This window comes from Parasteatoda tepidariorum, chromosome 9, assembly GCF_982258835.1.
Source record: "Parasteatoda tepidariorum strain Cologne lab strain chromosome 9, Ptep-v5.0, whole genome shotgun sequence".
Lineage (NCBI taxonomy): Eukaryota > Metazoa > Arthropoda > Arachnida > Araneae > Theridiidae > Parasteatoda > Parasteatoda tepidariorum.
The window spans coordinates 50,441,754-50,461,737 of record NC_141763.1 but is presented as its reverse complement, the minus strand read 5'-3'; the positions used below and the strand labels follow the sequence as shown (position 1 = coordinate 50,461,737).

General features: G+C 29.1%; 1 protein-coding gene across 1 annotated transcript in view; it reads left to right on the top strand.

Moving 5' to 3' along the window:
- The window catches only part of LOC107447617 (tyrosine-protein phosphatase non-receptor type 13), a 167,913-nt gene that overhangs the window by 131,732 nt on the left and 16,197 nt on the right, over nucleotides 1-19,984 (top strand). Inside the window, exons 20-26 of the mRNA XM_087151783.1 lie at nucleotides 7,931-8,137; nucleotides 9,595-9,755; nucleotides 12,031-12,109; nucleotides 15,383-15,753; nucleotides 16,943-17,042; nucleotides 17,880-18,563; nucleotides 19,617-19,709. Coding sequence (XP_087007909.1) covers nucleotides 7,931-8,137; nucleotides 9,595-9,755; nucleotides 12,031-12,109; nucleotides 15,383-15,753; nucleotides 16,943-17,042; nucleotides 17,880-18,563; nucleotides 19,617-19,709 — 1,695 coding nt within the window. The remainder of the gene's footprint in view (nucleotides 1-7,930; nucleotides 8,138-9,594; nucleotides 9,756-12,030; nucleotides 12,110-15,382; nucleotides 15,754-16,942; nucleotides 17,043-17,879; nucleotides 18,564-19,616; nucleotides 19,710-19,984) is intronic.

The window sequence follows — 19,984 nt, the reverse complement described above, 5'->3', positions numbered from 1 at the left end:
TAAAGCCATTTCGGATAGTTTTTCATTTTTACAAATTGTTTAAAACTTTTTTTATTCGTAGTATAAATTACAATAATTATTGGGGGGAAAATAGAACGAGTACGCGAGTCACTAAGTTTTGTTACAAAACGCCGTTTTATTAACATTTATCGGTACCTCTGTTGTATTTTGTCTTCAAATCTTTCCCCTGTGGTGTCAATACGAATATTTTAAATTAATGCCTTAACCTACTAATTAAATAAACCTAAAATTATTTTAATAATATCTTGTTTTAAGAAAAATATCAGGGATATGCCTCTCTTAATATTAACTGTGTGTTAAAATTATGTTCTAAGCTACATTTTGTCCTACTCAAAACAAAATTTTGAAGAAGAAAAATTGCCCAAGGAATTAGAACTGTTTCTGAAAAAAAGTTGTTTAATATTCTAAATTTAAAAAATAAGAATTTCTCATTTAAGGATATTTTAATACAAATTGAATAAATCTCTAAAACCAGTTGATAAATTTTGGTAAATTATCTAATTCGGATTTCTCCCAGTTCCTACGAATCGAAAAATTGTATTACAGTTTAAGAGCTAAAAACTTCTATAAACAGAAGATTTAATTTCACACCTGAGTTTTCTACTCCGTTTTGATACTGTATTTATATTAACAAATTCGATTTGTTTATTGATAGTTGAAATTTTCAATTCAGAAATTGGTGTTAATAACAAATTTTATGTTTTTAAATCAGTTAAAAAAAATGCCTTATGTCTATTTCGCATTATTGCGGGGGGAAATTCCTTTAGTAATAATGAAAATAAAAAAAGAATGTTAATAATATAAATTAGTGCAATCTGCGAAATAAGTGATAAAAATTCGGAATTATCGCAGCCTGTTTTTTCATTCGTCTTATTGATGAACTTATGTTTTTTCACACCTACACTAAAAAATATCAACATTCAACAGTGAATGTTAAATAAAATAAAATTTTATTGAGAAATATTGTACGTAAAATTTAAAATATTTTTATGAATAGTGAAATTTATGAAAACATTTTATTCAGCATTAACTATCAATGTATGCTGAATGTCGAATTTGCCGGTATTTCATTCAACATTCATTATCAGTGCAGGCTGAATGTCGAATATGCATGTGGAAGCGAAAAATAGTGACATTCAAAAAAATATTCATTATCATCGGTGAACACTGAATGTCAAATTTGCAGGTGTAAGTTAAAAATAATATTTAATAAAATATTTTATTCAACATTCACCATCAGTGCAAGCTGAATGTCGGTATTTTCTGGTGTAAGAAATAATGAAATTGAGTAAAACATTCACTAAAGCGACCAAGTGCATATCAATTCGCACTAATTTCGTTCTACTATTGCATCGACGTTGCGAAGTTATTTTCCTTTCTTAAAAACAGATTTTGGGGTGTGGTATAATGCATTGTAGATTCCACATGTCTGTTATAATCTATTTTTATGAAGTTCCGCGTAATAAATAAAAAGATTGAGAACTCGTACTTTAGGTCACACATAAATAAGACTATAGCGGAAGCTATTGATGCTAATCGATTATTTCTGTTACAGGCATCGAACAGAACTATTACAAGCAATAAGACAAAAAGCAAGAATTGATTGGAAAGATTTTGGTACAAAAGTTGAGCTTGGGCTCGTTTTTTTTTTATTTTATTTATTTTTTTTTTTTTATGCCAGAAGTCTTTTAAATCCAAGCACGTCAGATATCGATATGTTTAGATTTAGGCGATTATTCACAAAGGCAAAAAAGCCAAAAATAAGGCGGTGTGATAAATTATAATAAATGACTTATTTTATAGTCATGGAGATTTTTTACACTTAGTAATTTTTTAAATTTTTTCATACTTAATAACTGAAAGAAACTAATTTTAAAATTATCTGTTTAGTTTGAAGATAGTATGAAAGTAAATAGAAACTTCATCACGAGTCCCCACACTTACTGTTGATGAGTGGACTTAAAAACCAGTTTGATTACCTGTTGAAGCTTGAGGGGATAATCTAATAATCAACTTTAAATTCCTGTTTTCTACTGCAATCTGTCAGATTTTGATATTTTCAGTCCTGTTTTCTTTAGTAATTCTTTTTTTTTCTCACTTGTTCTGCCATGACAAATGTTCATATTTTAATTTACTTCATTTTTGGTATTAATTCTAAATAGGAATTAATGCCTATTAATTCTATAATTTGAGGGTATTGACCTCAATATACATTTACAACATATACAATAACAGATATTGACCTTGTATAATATAGTTGCTATGTCGAACTTAATTCTCCATGAAGGTCAAAATTTAAAAGGCAAAAAGAGCGTGATATAAGTAAAAAATTAGCAAATATCCCTACCATAAAAATAACTTGGGCCCTCATGGAACCAATATTCAGGAATCTTGACTTAATAAGGATTCAAAAACCCGATATATTTCCAATATTGGGCCTATATAGAATTGACCGATTCCTCCAATATTTTAGACACTTTAAAACCAATTTCGACCCTTACCCAGAATTGCCAGATTCTCCTTATATTTTAAATTCATTATTCTGCTAATATAGTACCCCTATATAGGCCGATATTGGACCTGTAGAAGACCAATATTAAAAATTCTAGATATCCTAATATTGGTCTATCGGTGCATGTTGTTATAAGACCCATATTGAGTCAATTTTTAGTCCAACTGGGGCCAAGGTATATTGTTGCGAGGGATCAATTTAACACTAATTTATGTTTGTAATTTCAGTTGCAACAAAATGAAATTTTAAAACAGATGCAAAATAATTCGTAAGCAAGTTCGTGCATCGCACTCTATCAAAAATTTGAGTTTTCATCTCTATTAAGATAAGTTTTTAAGGGTATTCAAATAACCGAAATCCTATCCTAACAAATGGGTATTCTTTAAAAATGAATTCATGGTGCAAATGGGTTCGTTGTATTTTGAAAATCGTCACCTCAAAACTAGCGTTTCTCCGAAATCGATTTGACTCTTAAAAAAGAAAGACCAAAGCGATACGTTAACTTGTTTCTCTTAAGCTTTTAACAAAGACATTTAACACTTGTTATCCAATCTATAAAGAATTGGGGCACTTATTATTTGCGCTCACATCCGTTTACGAATTTTATTCGCGTTTTAACAAAGTTCACATGATGTTGAAATTGTAAAGAATGAGGAATAAAAATTAAAAAAAAGTTTGCTTGGAGCAATATTTTGCCAGCACTTTTTTATTTATTCTATTTTATTTGCTCTGTCATTTTATCGTGAGAATAATCGGATTTCCTTGTCTTATTAATGGCTTATTTTGTCTGTATGTGGATTTTGGTTGTGTTACAAATAATCGATTAACATTTTATTAAAGAGAGGTGTTGAAGTTTTGCATAATTCAACTGGTTTTCATCGTAATTTTTATTTTCCCTTCCGCATTACTTGCCGAGTTAGAGGAAAGTTTACGCGAAATAGCTATGTTAAATCTGATAGGATAGGGTTAATGCTTGGAACTATTTCATTTGTTCCACAATTAAAAGAGGTTTGAGGTAGTGTACTTATTATGTAATGTTCCAGAAATATCTCTTATAGCTGTTCTCGTTCATAGATTGTTTTTTTTCGATAACAGTTCAATTTTTGATATAGTTCATTGGTGTTGCACTTCAGGGGGGAATCCTAGAATAGCCCACCCGTTGGCGACTTTTTTGAAATCTTGCCAAGTTGGCGATTATTACTTGGATCAACGTTGTTTTTTTGTTATTAAAAAACAATTTAAAATATTGCAAATTTATTAAAATAGTTTGAATAAAATTAAAATAATCAAAATAAACGCTCTATAAAGTGGCAACATATCTGCTCGAAATATCTTCATGAAACCTAGTTTTTTTTTCGACCATGGAATCCTATACGATCAACCTTCTTTCCCTGGAACCCCAATTAAATAAATAAAATGTTAACAATCAGTGAAATGTTAATCAGTTAAAACAATTGTGAAAGAAATAACCAATAAATAAATTCTTCATTTTGAAAATATTTAGAAGTATGGATTCTTTCTTAAATTAGGTTTTGTGTCCGTCAGTTGAATTTGCAATAAAGGAGCTGAAATTAGTCTAGCAATCAATTTTTTTTTTTGACGCAAACACAGAAGCTGAAAATGAGTGAAATAAGTCGAATTAATATTTTTCTGTTTAAAGAAAACTAGAAGAAAAAAAAAATTTTTTTTAAATGTTGAAAATGATTATTGGGGAAACATAAATCTTTGTTAAAGAATTCATATATTTTATTTTGATTTTAAAAGTGCGATGGGAAACATAAATGCATTATTAATAGAAAAATTATATCTTTTTACCTTAAACAATTTTGCAAAAACAACCGGAATATTAAATAAAAAATGGATGAGATTTAAATATAATAACAGGTTTTAAAAAAATGGAAAAGAACTGCTTAACAAATGTCCTAACTCTTGGTCCCCATTAAATCTTACGCGATACCCAAGGCTTGACACTTGATATGGTAATCGGCGAAGACTTCTTCAACTTCTAAATCTGTAATTTGCCCTAGGGCAACGGGGACTAAATAGCATAGATATTCGGAGTAAAATGTGGCAGTTGGTGGCTGAAATAGTATGCTGTGGTGTACAGCTCAAGTAAACATTTATAAGATATAATGTGAGATAAAACACAGAAAACTTAATAAATATCAAATAATGAGTATTGAAGTTTAAATACAATTTAATTATCTAAGGGGGAACAAATATCTAGGGGTGGTATTCTCCCGAGCCGAGAATCCACCTTTGTTCTTTTCGGGAGGGTACCCAAGGGATTCGCGGAACACCACTTAAGAACCGCTGGCTTAGACCCCCTTATATTTTTCAAGTACTGAGTTGAGATGTTACTGAAGAGCTCTTTCAATGGGAAAGTATACATCCGTCTAAAAACCTTGAACGGTGCATGTGCACGGCAAAACTTAAAATGCAATGAAGTAATGAACAAAGAGATTTATGATCTACAATTGATCATTAGGAGGACAATTATTTAAATAAGTCATCCCAAAGACTGAATTGGTATGCAATGGTTTGACAAGCAACAATTTATAACCTCACACTATTCGACACGTCAAAAGGAGATAACAAACCTCCAAATGTAATGAAAGGGAAGAGTTAAGCCCAACACAATTAACTAAAGCTGAATCAGAAAGGTTTATGTAAATTTAATGATGGAGTAATGCTAAATAATTATGTTACAAGGTATAAGAATCTCCCATCAATAATATCGATTCAATAATCAACTTGAATCGATAAGTGAGAGGCTAATCGAATACAATTTCCCTTTCACGCATTGGCTTAAGAGTCACTGATTTTCAACAATGGGCTATTAGCCAAGATCTTTTTCTCCATGGGAAGACTTTCATTCAATTAATTATGATTAAGTACAAATAAGATTTTTTTTTTAATGTTAATCATAAATTCCACTTATAAATGTAATTGCGTAAATACATCATGATTAGCGAACATATTGTGAATGAAAGTCGATTATAAGTAGTTTCTCTTAAATTTAAACGACGGTAATAGTAAATGTATAGAAGTAAATATAGTAAGCACACACATACCAAACAGAATAAAAATCTTTCTTTTTTTTTAACGAAAGAATTTTAGTTCTAAGATTTAAAAAGTAGCAGAACGCTTGGAATGGCAATCAAAGAAGTTGCCTGAATTATTCCATTTTGCACATTTAAATTTTTATCAGTGACAAATCACTGACAATTATATGTAAAGTATTTTATTTTAAAACAGAGTTAATTCAGCTACTTTTTTTGAACTATCATATGCACAGTAACAGTGTTATAAGTTCATAAATTGTTAATGGAACATATGTTAGGTGCTACTAAGTTCTTTTATATATTCTGCTTTTTCCGTACTACCTCTGATTTTAGAAATCAGAAGTGGGTTTTGGTGATAATTCAATAATCGTGTGATAGAAGATGGTTTGGGAGATCTACGATTTTGGCAATTTTTGTCTGATTAAGTTCCAAAAGAGAGTAACACAGATTGTGTAACAACGGTGTTTGGCTGGTTGGCATTGCCATAATACAACTTTTTATTAATGGTGAATCTCTTCTTTTTTTGTTATTAATGGTGAATAATATCAAATTGAATCATTTTTAAAAACATTTATATTAAAACAATTCAAATAAAACTTCCGAGATAAAGCAATATGAGAGCTGTGCAGTAACTAAACATGAGTCTGTCTCGGACACATGGTTAAATTTTCATTAACTTTTTTACCCCTTTTAAACATACAGTTTACAAAGAGGGTTTCTGATCTTGCAGCCGATAAATCACTTTAAATTTTGGTTTAAATTTCTGATCTTCAAAACCTGAAAAAGTCTGAGATTTTTTTAATGTCTAAAAATAAATCGGGCTCGCCGACGAAGATAAATTTCTTTGGATAGGATTTTTTCGAACGTATTTTTAAATCTTAAATTTTTTTAATATCAGGTAAAATGCAATTCACTATTTATCTCCAACCATTTGAATAAATTTAATAAATTTCTGATTATTTTAATTGTTAACTTCCAAAACAACTTAAAAAATACGAAAGTAATTTAACCTTGGCCTTTGGTCTACGCTTTGTTGATTTGGCGATCTCGGCTGGTCCAAGGTCATGGTCCTATGGACTTTCCTTCTGAGCAAAGTTTTTTTTTATTTCTTTCTTTTTCTACTGTCTTTTCGTGCGAGAGATGCAAAGCCGTGGAGCTTCGAATTGTTTTTCTTTTTTAAATTCTTGTTTATTTTCGTTCTTATCCAATTGTTTTGCAGGAATTGCGTGTGTTTTTATCTCTCACGCTCTTTCATATAATCACGAATTTCTGCCCAATAAAAGTAGATGTTTTGGTCATTAATTTTTCACATTTATTTCTCGATCTTATGTCTTTTTCTTTCACCCCCCCCCTTCCGTTCTCCCTTATGATAAGAAAATATCTATTCTTAATTCTTGACGCTTGATGAGAAATTGCTGCACGCTGTCATTTTAGTGAAATTAGCTCATTTTAGTGAAAAACTATTCCAAAAATAAATTATTTATTTCAGAATAAAATATATATATATATATATATATATATATATATATATATATATATATATATATATATATATATATATATATATATATATATATATATATATATATATATATATATATATATATTATTTATAATATCTGAAATAAAATATTTATTTCAGAAGTTTCCAAGCATTTTCAAGATGTGCCACCCTTACAAAATTAAAATAACTTTAAGACACCCCAGTCCTATATATTTGTTTTTGATATGTTTATTATTTTATTTAATATGTTTTGCATGTGTTAGATAACACTATGTGCTGAGGATATAAACATATTTAATTGAACTCATACTTAAAATCCAATCAAGTTATTTATTTTAAATTACTTATAATATTCTAAGCATAAGTAATATTAAACATACATTGAGAAATTACGGTAATCGAAGGTATAGTGAATTAAGTGCAATGATGCTTGCTGTTTTATTGCATTGCTTCTCAAATCAATAATGTCAATTTTTAAGTTGCAGATTCTTCACGCTTTACGAACCCCTGATTTAAATAATTATTCTATAATTAAATAATTATTCTATAATCTTTGATTTAATAATTAAAAACAATTTGCCCCAAAAATTGTCCTGTCTCACTTTAAAATGTTATGCAAAATAAAACTTAATTCACCTCTTTCTTGGGCAGTTTTTTTTTTTTAAAAAACAGCAGGAAACTGCTTTTAAAGAAATTTCTTAAAGAACTTTTTTTTTCTTCATAATTTTAGATTTTGATGTACCCATTTTCACCATTACAAAATTTTCTGTATTTTATTAGAAATAAAAAAATATATATGAAATTATATTCTTATTTTTGTTCTTCCAGAACTGCGAACTAAAATTCCTCACACAATACCGAGAACCACATGTGAAAAACGTAGCATGAAATTAGTGAAACTGCAGAAGGATAGCAAATATGGTTTTGGTATGGTTATAACGTGTGGAAATACCTATGAGACAGTCTTGCACGGTGCTTTTGTAGAATCTGTACACCCTGGTAGCCCTGCTGATCAAGACGGCAATATCAGTCCTGGTAAGACTATATGTTCATTTATTTCTTATAGATTGTAGCGTGTCTATCACTACAATTATCAAATTCCAATTTACTAGTATTTAAGACATATTAACTCGATTCTATGTTGAGGTATCTTTTCATAGAAGGTTGACATTGTCAATATCTAATCTCAGGGATGAGATTTTTCCGCTTTTTAGCGGATCTCCGCTTTTTTCACTTTTATCTCTTGAATTTCAGCTTTTTTTTTTTTTTTTATCAAAAATTCAGATTTTTCTAAAAATTTCACTTTTTTTAATAAGTATTCCGCTTTTTCAGAAAATTCACCGATTTTCAAAGAGAAACAGAAGATTCAAACTACATAGCTATCAATCCTTTCTCATTTTTACTAATTTTAGCTATTTTGTCTCCATTTACTCGCAGCAGATAAGATTTTCCGAATTTTTTACCCGCCCTCCAGATAGATCTGATTTTTGTAGTTCAAACGACGCTGCTTCTCACAAGCCTGGAATCTGCTAATATCTTGATCTTATTCACACAATTTTAATATCAAACAAAGCTTTTCATATTTGCGTGTTGCGATTCTTATTCACGCGATTTGAATATTGTATGTTGCGATTCTTATTTACGAGATTTAAAAATCCGATATTGTGATTCGTATTTACGCCTTTTTGTATTGATGTATTTGCTATGAATCACATAACAGTATTTATTAAAAGAAATGAAATATTAATGTAAATTCTCAGTAGTTTTTATTTGCTAAACCAGGTAGTTTTTCAAGTAATAATTGTCTCTCATGTGAACTGAGGTAGCTTTATTTTTCAATTCCAGCTTTATTTTTTCAATTGGTAATTTTTATTTTCACTAAATGTTAAATATCAATGTAATCATTTATATAATAATAGATTAGTACACAATTGTATGTCAACACATTATTTATTACCTTAAACTGTCTGGAATTTATTAGTAAAGGGTTGCGCTTGCGTAAAATTTACTATCGTGGAAATTCAGCTTTTTTGCCTTTTGGCTAATCTCATCCCTGTAATCTCCCCACATTGGTGACCTTCAGACGTGATGCCTACCTTGACAGAATCTCCCTCTTCAATTTGAATACGCCTACAACAATGGATAGTCAATTGCTCAATGGTCCCCATTGAACAATTGACTTGTGACTGTAACATTGACATTATCCACATACAGTTCTCAGGATCAGCATTTAAAAGTACAGTGATCTTAATACAGCTCTCCGGACTTCTCACAAAACAGCCATGAATCAACTAGTGGTATCCGTTCATCAAATTGTATCACAGATATAATTCTGGTGGGGGAGTACTGTAGAGTGTCCACCGCTGCAATTATTCACTTCCAATTCACTAGTATATAAGACTTGTTAACTCAATTCTATGTTGGGGTACCTTTTCATAGATGAATGTTGGTGATGAATAAAATGCTAAATGATGAATTTTATTTACCATTAGGTGACCAAATTATGTTTGTGAATGGAACAGATGTTCAACATGACAATTTCATGACTGTGGTTGATCTTTTGCAACACTCTGCTAATCCTGTTGAACTTGTTGTTGCAAAGGCGAATAAAGTTAACGGCATTCCAAATTTCATTGAGAAAGAAGTGATTGAGGTAATAAATTTAATGTTGATATTTTGTATTCATTTGAAAATATGTAATTTTTTTTAAATATTTAATAATGTGGTTAAGACTACTTAATTCACAATATAAAAGAAAATATGTTTTGATCCTTGGTATGTAAACAAAAATACTGTATAAAATTTCTAATTTTTGTAAAATATTAAGTTTTTTTTATAAAATTTTACTGTACTTATGCAGTGTATTCATTGCAGAAAAAAATGGGAGAGAATTTCTCACCCTTTCTCAAAAACAGGGTGAGATTTCAAAAAGTTAAGTGAGATTTCTAAAAATTAAAAAAACACGAATAGACTTGGAAAAAAAATTATTTCTTTAATTATAATACATTTTTCACATCTTCTAATTGAGTATTTTTGCTGCATCATCATATGGAAAATGTTCTATATTTACTTTTTCATCGGCTATTATACTTATTTGGCTGAAAAATATCCGTATTTATTTCGTTTTGACCGCTTCTACCGACATTTGTTTCATTTTCAATTGTCCGTTACGGAGTAGAAGATGTCGCCTTAACAAGGTATTTGTCCATCTTACATTCATGCACAAAAAATGCAAACGTCTTACATGAAGAAACCTTACCTTCGGTGAACACGTGGTTGCAGAGAAATGTGTTCTGAAAGGGATTCCGTGGTTCGGGGGGTGGTGTTCTGCTGTTCGCACCGGTTCTGAACAATACTTATAAATAGGGAAGCTAGATACAAGGACCGATGTTCAAAATAATGAAAGATCAAGGAAGAAAAGTGAAACGGATTTTATTCAAAATTGCAAAAGACGAAATTTTTTCCAAAATTCGTGCATTTTGAAATTGATTAATAGAGTGCGCGAACTTCTCGCTTTAATCACTTTTTATTGCGAGAAAGGAAAAAAATATGCGAGATTCTCGCGTTCTCGCGCTGTAGGGAAAACACTGACTTATGTTTTTAATTATTAACTTAATTTACCTGTTAATTTAATAATGTTAAGTATTTAAATTGTAAATAATCAAATTCACTTACAATACACCAGTTTTGCTTTTGATAATTCTTTTTAATTCAGTATTTAACTAGTATAAGTTAATGCTTTACTTCAGATTGTTTGCTATTTTATATTTACTGTAAATATAAGAGTTAATTATAATATTTACTAGTTTGTTCATGGAGAAGAGATAGTTATTTTACCTTACAACAATTACATTTTTCTTTGTTATTATTTAGAAAACTACCACTTTGTATGTCAGCAGCTTTAGTAGCTCAGCTGTTTGTAAGATTAAAATTTATTCAGCCCTACAAAATGTTAGGCATTTATATTATGAAATTACACATTTTATAATGAAGTGTATAACAACAGCTCTTTAACCTTTATAATTTTTTTTTGTAAAGAATTAACTGTATCGATTCTGATCTTTATTTTTAGCAAAACGGGACAACTAAACAATTTTGTCTAAGCCTCAATCAATTGAGCGCTATGCATTCTAACATGGAATTTATGCTATGCACCCATTGGATAAATGGGGGCTAACTTGTTGGTTAGTCAACAAAGTAGTTCTGTAAACATTCCTTGTCAAAGTTTTATTTCTATAATAGTTGTTTAGAGAACTTCTTATTTCAGTTATTTTTTTTAACTTGTCTTTCCACTTAATATTAAGTTGTTTTTTTTTCCCCTCCCTAAGCGTTTTTTGGAAAGTGGCCTACTCTACCTGCCCCTTGATTCCTATAAATGCACCCTATTTGCAAAAATAAGCCACCATCCCTTAAAAACACTGTCTTTTTATTCTGAAAAATTAACTGTTAAAATATTAATTACAATCGAAAATTATCTGTGTTAATAGGTTTAATTCTCATTACTATTATAAATATTTACTTGATTATGCTTATTTTTAAGTGATTTTAATTTTTTTAAAAGTATTTATTTAAAAAATACAATGAATCTTTAACTGTTTATTTTCTAATAATTTTCAGTATAAATTATAGAAAAACTGTATGCTCAGTGATAGTCTCTTAGCATGCCGTTAATTATTATTCATAAACTATAAATTTTTCTCTTATTTAGATAATGAGTGAAAATTACTTTTTGAAATATACACACAAAATAGTATAAGACAGTTACTTAAAAATTGTTGAGGATCAAATTCAGTTATTACATAATATTACGCATTTTAATAAAGTTTTACAGTGCATTTTTCTGCAAGTAGGAATCCCTGTCTTATAACTGCTTTTTAATATTATTTGTAAAATCATAATTAAGGATCTGATATTATTTATAATTACAGAAGCCTTTTACAAAAGCAAAAGCTTGGATTTGTGGGGATGAAGAAAAAGTCATATCCACAGCTATAGAAAGTTCTGACTGTAAGATTTATTTTTAAATAATTATTATTATTTATTTCTTTATTATTATATTATTATTTAGGAAATGTAGAAGAGATTCTCATTTGCTTTGCTTTATGCTAGGTCCCGCAGTGGACTGATCGTTAAGACACGGTTCCCTGCAGATCACCGAAGTCAAGCATCACTGGCTACGGTCAGTGTGCGGGTGGGTGACCACTTGGATCATTTCGCGTAGGGACCGAGGGTGTGCGGTATTGGTCCTCGTTAAACTGTGCTACCGTAAAGTGCTCGACTCCGCGTGCAGGTCGTCGAGCTACCGAAGCGGGGGTGCCACCCCCTCCGCAGAGGATTAAAATTGTGATGGCATGTCTTAGGATCATCCTCCGGGATGCTTCCCAGACCGTCGCCAATAGCCCATTGTGCAGCTCTAGTGCGACGTAAATTAACAACAACAACAAATCTTTATGCTAGTGGTAATCAAAATATGTTTCTATATATGATTCTCGGGTTGATTTTAAGTTAGTTGCATACTACTTTTCATAAATAATTAAAAAATTCATATAAAATCTGACTTTGTTCTAGCTATTTTGTGGTTAGTTTCTTAAAATGTTGTCAAGCTTAACTTAAATAATTCAATCTTTAATTCTTAATTCTCTACTCTACAATTATAAAATAATTATGTTCCCTTTTATGAGGATTTTTTTTTCCGTGGTAATAAAAATATTTTTATTTTGTTGTATAATTCTGTGTTTAGTAAATTTGATTTTAAGTTGTTGTGTGTACCATTTCTCATAAATAATAAAATATTTCATATGAAGCATAACTTAGTGCTGGTTATTACGAGGTTAGTCTCTTAATGTGTTGGCAAACCCGAATCTTAACCCAGTCTTTACTTCTTAATTCTCAATTATAAAATAATTTACTGAAAAGTAGAGCAGCTGGCATTTCTGTAAAACTGACAAATCTCTTATAAATTCATAATATATGTAATTTTGCAATTAATTTAATCCATTGTTTCATCGATCCATTCCATTCAGCTCTGAATTGTTTTTATAAACATAGCACCTAGTGATTCATACCACTTTACCCAGAAAGAAAAATTTAGATAAAGAAGTTGAGATAATTTATTCAAAATTATTTCAAATAAAAATTTTAAAACAATTAATTGACAATTTTAAAATGTATCGTAAAACTACGAATTTAAAGTTTCCAGAATATATTTGTTAGATTTAATAACGTTAGCAATGTTGCCATACAGATTCCTCTCTCTGGTGGATTCTACTTTTTCCTTATCCACTGAGTCCTTCAAAAAATTGTCTTTACTGTCATCCGAAGAATTCAAAATACACACTTTTTAAAAGATTTCCAAAGAGAACAATATTTTTTACTTTAATATTTTAGATTTAATTTTGTATGGTTTTTTACTTCTTATGCGTTATTTAGAGATAGACTTATACACCAGACATATCAGAAATTAGCTATCTCATAATCAGAAATAAGGGTCCACTTATTCTCCTAGATGTATGGTAATCCCTTATAATTAGACTAGAATTACAATCTGAAATATCAATTGCTTTTGAAATTTACAAACAACATACAAGTTTTAAAATATTCATATGCAAGGAAAGTGTTCAGTTTTCATCAAAATTTTAAATCAATGTAAAATGATAAAATAGCAAGAAACAAAAAAAAAATTCTTATTGATATCACTGATTTTTAGATATTTGCAGAGTGTAAAATAATGATAATAAGAAACAGAGCATTTGAACAACAATTAATCTAATGAACAGTAGCTTATGGCTGTAGTAACGCTTTCCGATTCATTCCAATTTTTTACCTTCAAAATGTTAGAAGTGGTAGTAGCAATCGTCAAAATATGATCCTGGTCAGGAAAGTGAGCAGTCAAATGTTTTGTTTCCTTAATGCTACTAATACTTCTTGATGCATTTTACCATATTGTTAGAAATGAAACTGAATAAAGACATTTTTACAAGTAATTAAAACTGGTCTGCCTATAGATAATTTTATTCAAAATAAAAGATTTTTATACAATTTGTTATTTTTTTATTATTATTTTATTAAGGACTGAAATACTTTTGAGCTGTAAGCTGTACAAATTCCAACTTCATTTGAAACTGAGTAATTGTAACTGTCAAAATCGAAAATTTGAGCAGAATCACTCAAATAGTTTCTGAGTATAATTTCAATGAAGTCTTACTTTTAGTCTAGTAAGCCTTACAAAATTTCTTTTTAACTTTTTTTAAGCATTTTTAAATGTTTCGTTGCTGAGTTTGATATTTATTTAGTTGGTTAATCTTAAAAATTATATTTTCTTTATGATTCCTTCTTCATATTTATACAGGGTGTGTTAAAAGCCATGTACATTTAGGTTGAATGGTCCATAATTAAACAAAAACTTTTTAAAATTCCACACCTCCCTTCAGTTCACAATGCAAACAGTTTCAAATGTATATTAACTGGCATCGGTGATCTTGTAATCAAAAACTAGTTTTTGACCCATTTTGTTGTTCAAGAGGATGTTATGCTCAAATATTCAAGTTTTAAGGGTTATTTTTTGTTTTGTCTTGTTCTCACGGCATTGAAATGTTTTATAAGAAATCTCCTGACATAACAATACCTGATACCTCAATGGTGACTTAATTAAATCTCCATTTCAAGACAATTCGATAAATACCCGACAAGAAAAAGTCATCGAGACCTGTATTGGAGAAGAGAAAACCAAAAGAAGTTCATGATTTTGTCCCTGAAAAGCACAAAAATAGCATTAGAATGTAGAGAAAGTTGCATTTCCAATTTGAAAGAGAAAAATTACATTTTGAACATTTGGTTCAACCCTTAATATTTGTTCTAGTAAGCAAAAGGGTATACTTTGCAGTATTTATATATAAAGCAAAACAGCATGAATGAAGCACAAATAAAAGTATAGAATGTACTTTTGCGCTTTATTCACGTTTTGCTTTTGCCAATTGTTTCTCTTTCAGGATCTAGTGAAATGAACACCTTTTGACATTTTAAACATTCACTATAGCATCTAAAGTTTGCCTTATAAAAATAAAAAAGCTAACATTTCAGCTACTCTTATACTTTATATAATCTTATACTTTATATTATCTTATACTTTATATTATATTAATTCTCAAGCTGGTATTTTTATATTGTATAGACCATTAAACTTTAGTATTCATTGTCTTTGACTTCAAATTTGCCCTGTATAATAACAAAACTGAAAGAAATTTTAAGCAAAATCATTTAATTTCATATTTTCTATTTCAGTTAAATCTGAAAACATGCCGATTCCTCAACCTCGAAAGAAGTGGGTGGATCAAAATAAGCCAGTCAACTTTGATGTTCCTGATTTGACTCTAAACCATGCCACAAAGCTCATCAGTGACCATTCCTGGAAAGAAGAGACCAACAATGGATTGAATGGGCATCGTCCACGGGACAACATTCCGGACATAATAGCTTCCCAACTGAAATATGAATCTGAGCCTGTGTCTTCAAATCTCAGCAAGGAAGATATTTCGGAAAGTGAGCTCTACTCTGAGCTGTCTGAAAATGTGGACGACAACTTCCTCTTACCTGGTGAAGTGTTTCATGTTGTGTTGGACAAAAAAAATGGCTCTTTGGGCTTAAACATTTATGTAAGATTTTTTTTTAAAATTTATAAGTTCAGATAATTTTTTATTTTCTGGTAACAAATCAAATCGTTCAAAACAACTTAAATAATTTTTATAGCAAAACTAACACTGAACAACAAGGAATATGCTTCTTAACTCAATAGTCGTAGGGGTGGAGACAGGGAAGGGGAAAATTCCAGATTTGCTTTTAATCACTTTTATTTAATTTTCACAAATAAACTATATAGGGATATTTACTCTACTTAGCAATATCTTCCGATGCATGTAAAATGCCATGCTGCCACCTAATCATAATTTGAGGTATAAATCGTGCAGTTATTTAGGTTCTATATTAATTCTTCGTATCAGAATTATGCCAGTACAATTCTGCAATCAACAGTTTTTGTTAGGTAATAGTTAAATAGTATATACTTTTGCTTCGTTTTAAATGTTTGATAAGTATCTTTGTTTTTGTGCAATTAACGTTAAAAGAATTTTTCAGCATCATCCAAATAGGTTTTCAGCAGTTTAAACTGTAATAAAATTTTATACTTTAAAAAATCTAAAAACTGAGAAAAGTACAAAACATGTTTATCGATTTACTGTCCGCTAAAATGTAACTACATAGTTGAAATTTAATTTACTGATTGGACCATTTTTTATTATTTTAAAGACAGATTTCTTCCAACTTCCTATTTTTTTTAAAGTTGTTGCAAATTTAAGTGCTTTTTTTTGGGATTTTATTCTGTTTTTTAATAAATAACAATAAAAAACGACCCCGTTTTGAACTATTATAAATGTCTTCAATGTGTAAAATTACTTTTATTGAGTCTCACAATCTGTATTCCTTAGGTTTATGTAAGTACAGATGATAATTTTTTAAAATCTAGGAAATCTTATATTTCATTACAATTAAAACATGAACAAAATTTCAGCTTTCTTGTGGGAAATATTTACGTTTAAGAAGAAAGAAACAATGATGAATGTGAAGAAATTACGAGGGTTGGAGAGCAGAACCTCCTGGAAGTGTTACAAAATTTATTTAAATTGTTACAAGTTTAGATTTCTATTTGGTAGTTCTAAATTATTTGATTTATCTTTATTTGAAACTGCATTAAAAAACTGTGTAATGTTGGAAAGTAATTTCCTAATTATTATTTATTTTTAAAAATATTAGTATTTATGTATTAATAATTACTTAACGATTTTTTAGCAAGGAACTGAGCAAGGAGCTATCTCTGAGCAAAGGCACATCTTTATTCATTCGGTCATTCCTCAAGGTGCGGCTGATCTAGATGGTAGAATAAAGCGAGGTAAATGTATATTTCAAGTAAATTTTTATTTATTATGTATAATTTTGTGTCTGAATTTTTTTATGTAACTTATAGTCTTTCTTTTGTTATATATAATCATATATTAAACAAAACGGAGCTTATATGTTTTTCTTGCTAAGTTGCGTAACTTAATTTTTTAATAAGGCATAAATAAGTAATGTCAAAAAAATTCAGGTTCCCATAGGTCAGGGAAAACCTGGAATTGTCAAGGAATTTTATTTTAACACAGAAAATCAGGGAAAAGTCAGGGATTTTACAAAATCAATTGTTTTACAAAAATCTGGAATATTCCTATATCATACCTGGAAAATAACCAGTCTTAAAATTGTCCGGAACAGTAATCAGTTATTGAGATTAGAGTTAATAATTCTAACATCTATTACATTTATTTATTGTAAAATTTTCACATTTTAGTCTAACTGAAATGTTTTTATCCTCATTTAATGATATCACATTACAAGGAAAAGATTTAAAGGAAAAGATCAAAGGAAAAGATCAAAGTCAAAAGACATTACAAGGAAAAGATCAAAGTTTTCTGATGAAAATATGGTCTCAATTTTCATTGAAATTTACCTGCTGTACCTGGAAATGTCAGGGAATTTTTTTTCTGAAATTGAGTGGGAACCCTGAAAATTTTTATTTACAACAATTTAAATGGCAGAAAGAAGAAAAAAATTAAGCTTCGGCTTAGCCTCAGCTTTTATTAAAAGTTTAAATTTATATTTTCCAAGTTATTTGTTTAATCTTTGCTTATATTTCATTATTATAAATTTTATGAAATAATGCATAGAGTTCAACAATATCCGATTTTTTCAGGTGATAAGCTTATTGAAGTGAATGGAGTACTTCTGGAAAATCTTTCATATGAAGAAGTTGTTACAAAATTAAGAGAAAGTCCACAAGTTGCCCTTCTTGTCTTAGAAAAAGGGAATTTTCCAGAAACTGATCACATTCAAAATAACTCAAAGAATATTAGTGAACAACCCGTCAATTCAGAGAATATTCAACAAAACAGTGCTACTACAAAACGTTCAGTATTTGCATCTCAAAGTAAAGAACAGAATGCTAATTCAGCAGATGCAAGTACATTATCTAAATTACATAAAGACAGTGATATTGATGGATTGTCCTGTTCCTCTTTACCTACAGAACTTAATTCAGTGTTTTACGGTGCCAAAGATAACTGTTCCGTAGTACAGAGCATAGAACATGTTACTCCCCCTAGTGTTTCGCCTAAATTGTCTTCTGTCATTAAAGGTTGTAAATCTAGTCTAGATCATATCAAAGGCAATAGTTCTAAAAAGTTGCTATCTAAGCTGACATCTTATAACAGCACTCCTAACCTTGTTGATAATTCTGATGAAGAAGATATTAGAAATGAATTTAATAGATCTCTTTATCGGAATAGGAGTTCTGAAAATTTGGTTACACCTCCTATTCACTTTTTAAATCCACATCAAGCATTGAGTGATATCTATAAAAAATATTCTTTTAGAAAAGGTAATTACAAATATTAGTTGTCTTTTTTTTATTCGAATTTATAAAAGATTTTTCACTTTCTAAAAACTTTTACAGAGATTTAGACTTAGTATTTATAAGATTTCACAAGTTTGTACAAGTTTTTTACTGATCTATTCACATGACCCTAAAATTTTAATAAGACATTTTTAAAAATTTATGAAACAAAGAAAATTTTGCATTTATACTATTTAAATTTGTGTAAACAAATTGAAAATGTGTAAATGAAGCTTTATATAAATCAAAATTTCATTACTATAAGATTGAATCTTGTCTTATGCATTTATTGTGTGTAGATCATTCGAATTAAAAGTTTTAAAAAAATATTATTAAAGTGACATTTGAGAAAAATGGATCAAGAATGCATAACATTCACTTTACTAGTGAAGTGTGCTACTTTGTGACAGAACATAGCCTAACACCAAACCAAAAAAAAAAAAAAAAAAAAAAATTAAAAACCAAATCAGGAAGAAATCTTCTTGCATTCACACTTCACTTGACTGTTATTAATTACTGATCTAGGTACCATTGATAATTATTTAATTGTGGTTAGAATTTAATTTTACTTGTTTAGGACTGCTGTTTGTTTCTAGCTCTGCTTTATTAATGTTTGGAACAATAATTCTATTTAGAAGTTTGAAAAATTCAAAATTTCTAGGAGTCTTGGACCATTTTTTGGAAAACAAAATTTTTGTAATAGAAAATAGCATTTTTTTTACATTTAGACAATTAAAATTTTCTCACTTTTATAGACTAATTTCCCTTAAAATGAATGGTACTTTTGTTAAGTTCTAGTAATTTATTATTTTGTTTTTAGTTTAATTCTTTATATAATTTGTCTATAGCTGGAAACAGGTCATCGTGCCATTACACTTTTAATGCCTTTAAATATTCAAAACAATCTTTTGTATACTTTATTAAATTGAATTTTTAGTATTCATTCTTGTTGCTCTTAATTTTTTATAAATTATTATTTAAAATATGCAAGGTATCTTTTTTAAATCCTTGTTCTAACTTGTTTCTTTTTATTTCTAGGATCTTCAAGTAATGTACATCCAGTTCCCTCTGTGCCAATTAGAAAGAAAAAATTGAAGAAACTTCAAGATATTTATGATTACAGTAATCCAGGTATATTAGCGATTGTACTTATTTTGTTTCTATTTTTTTTGTGAAATGTTAGTTAATTTGTATACTCAATTACTATAGCTAATATATAGTAACTGAATATGATAAATTGAAATCATGTACTAGTATCAGGTGCACTTAATAGTTTCAGCTTAATTATTTTAAAATTCCAATGGATTGTGCTTCATAGAACACAACTTCTTATTGCCGTACATCTAAAGCAATCTGCTTTGTATTTATTAATAGATTCCAAAAGTAGTTATTCTAAATTATTCTTC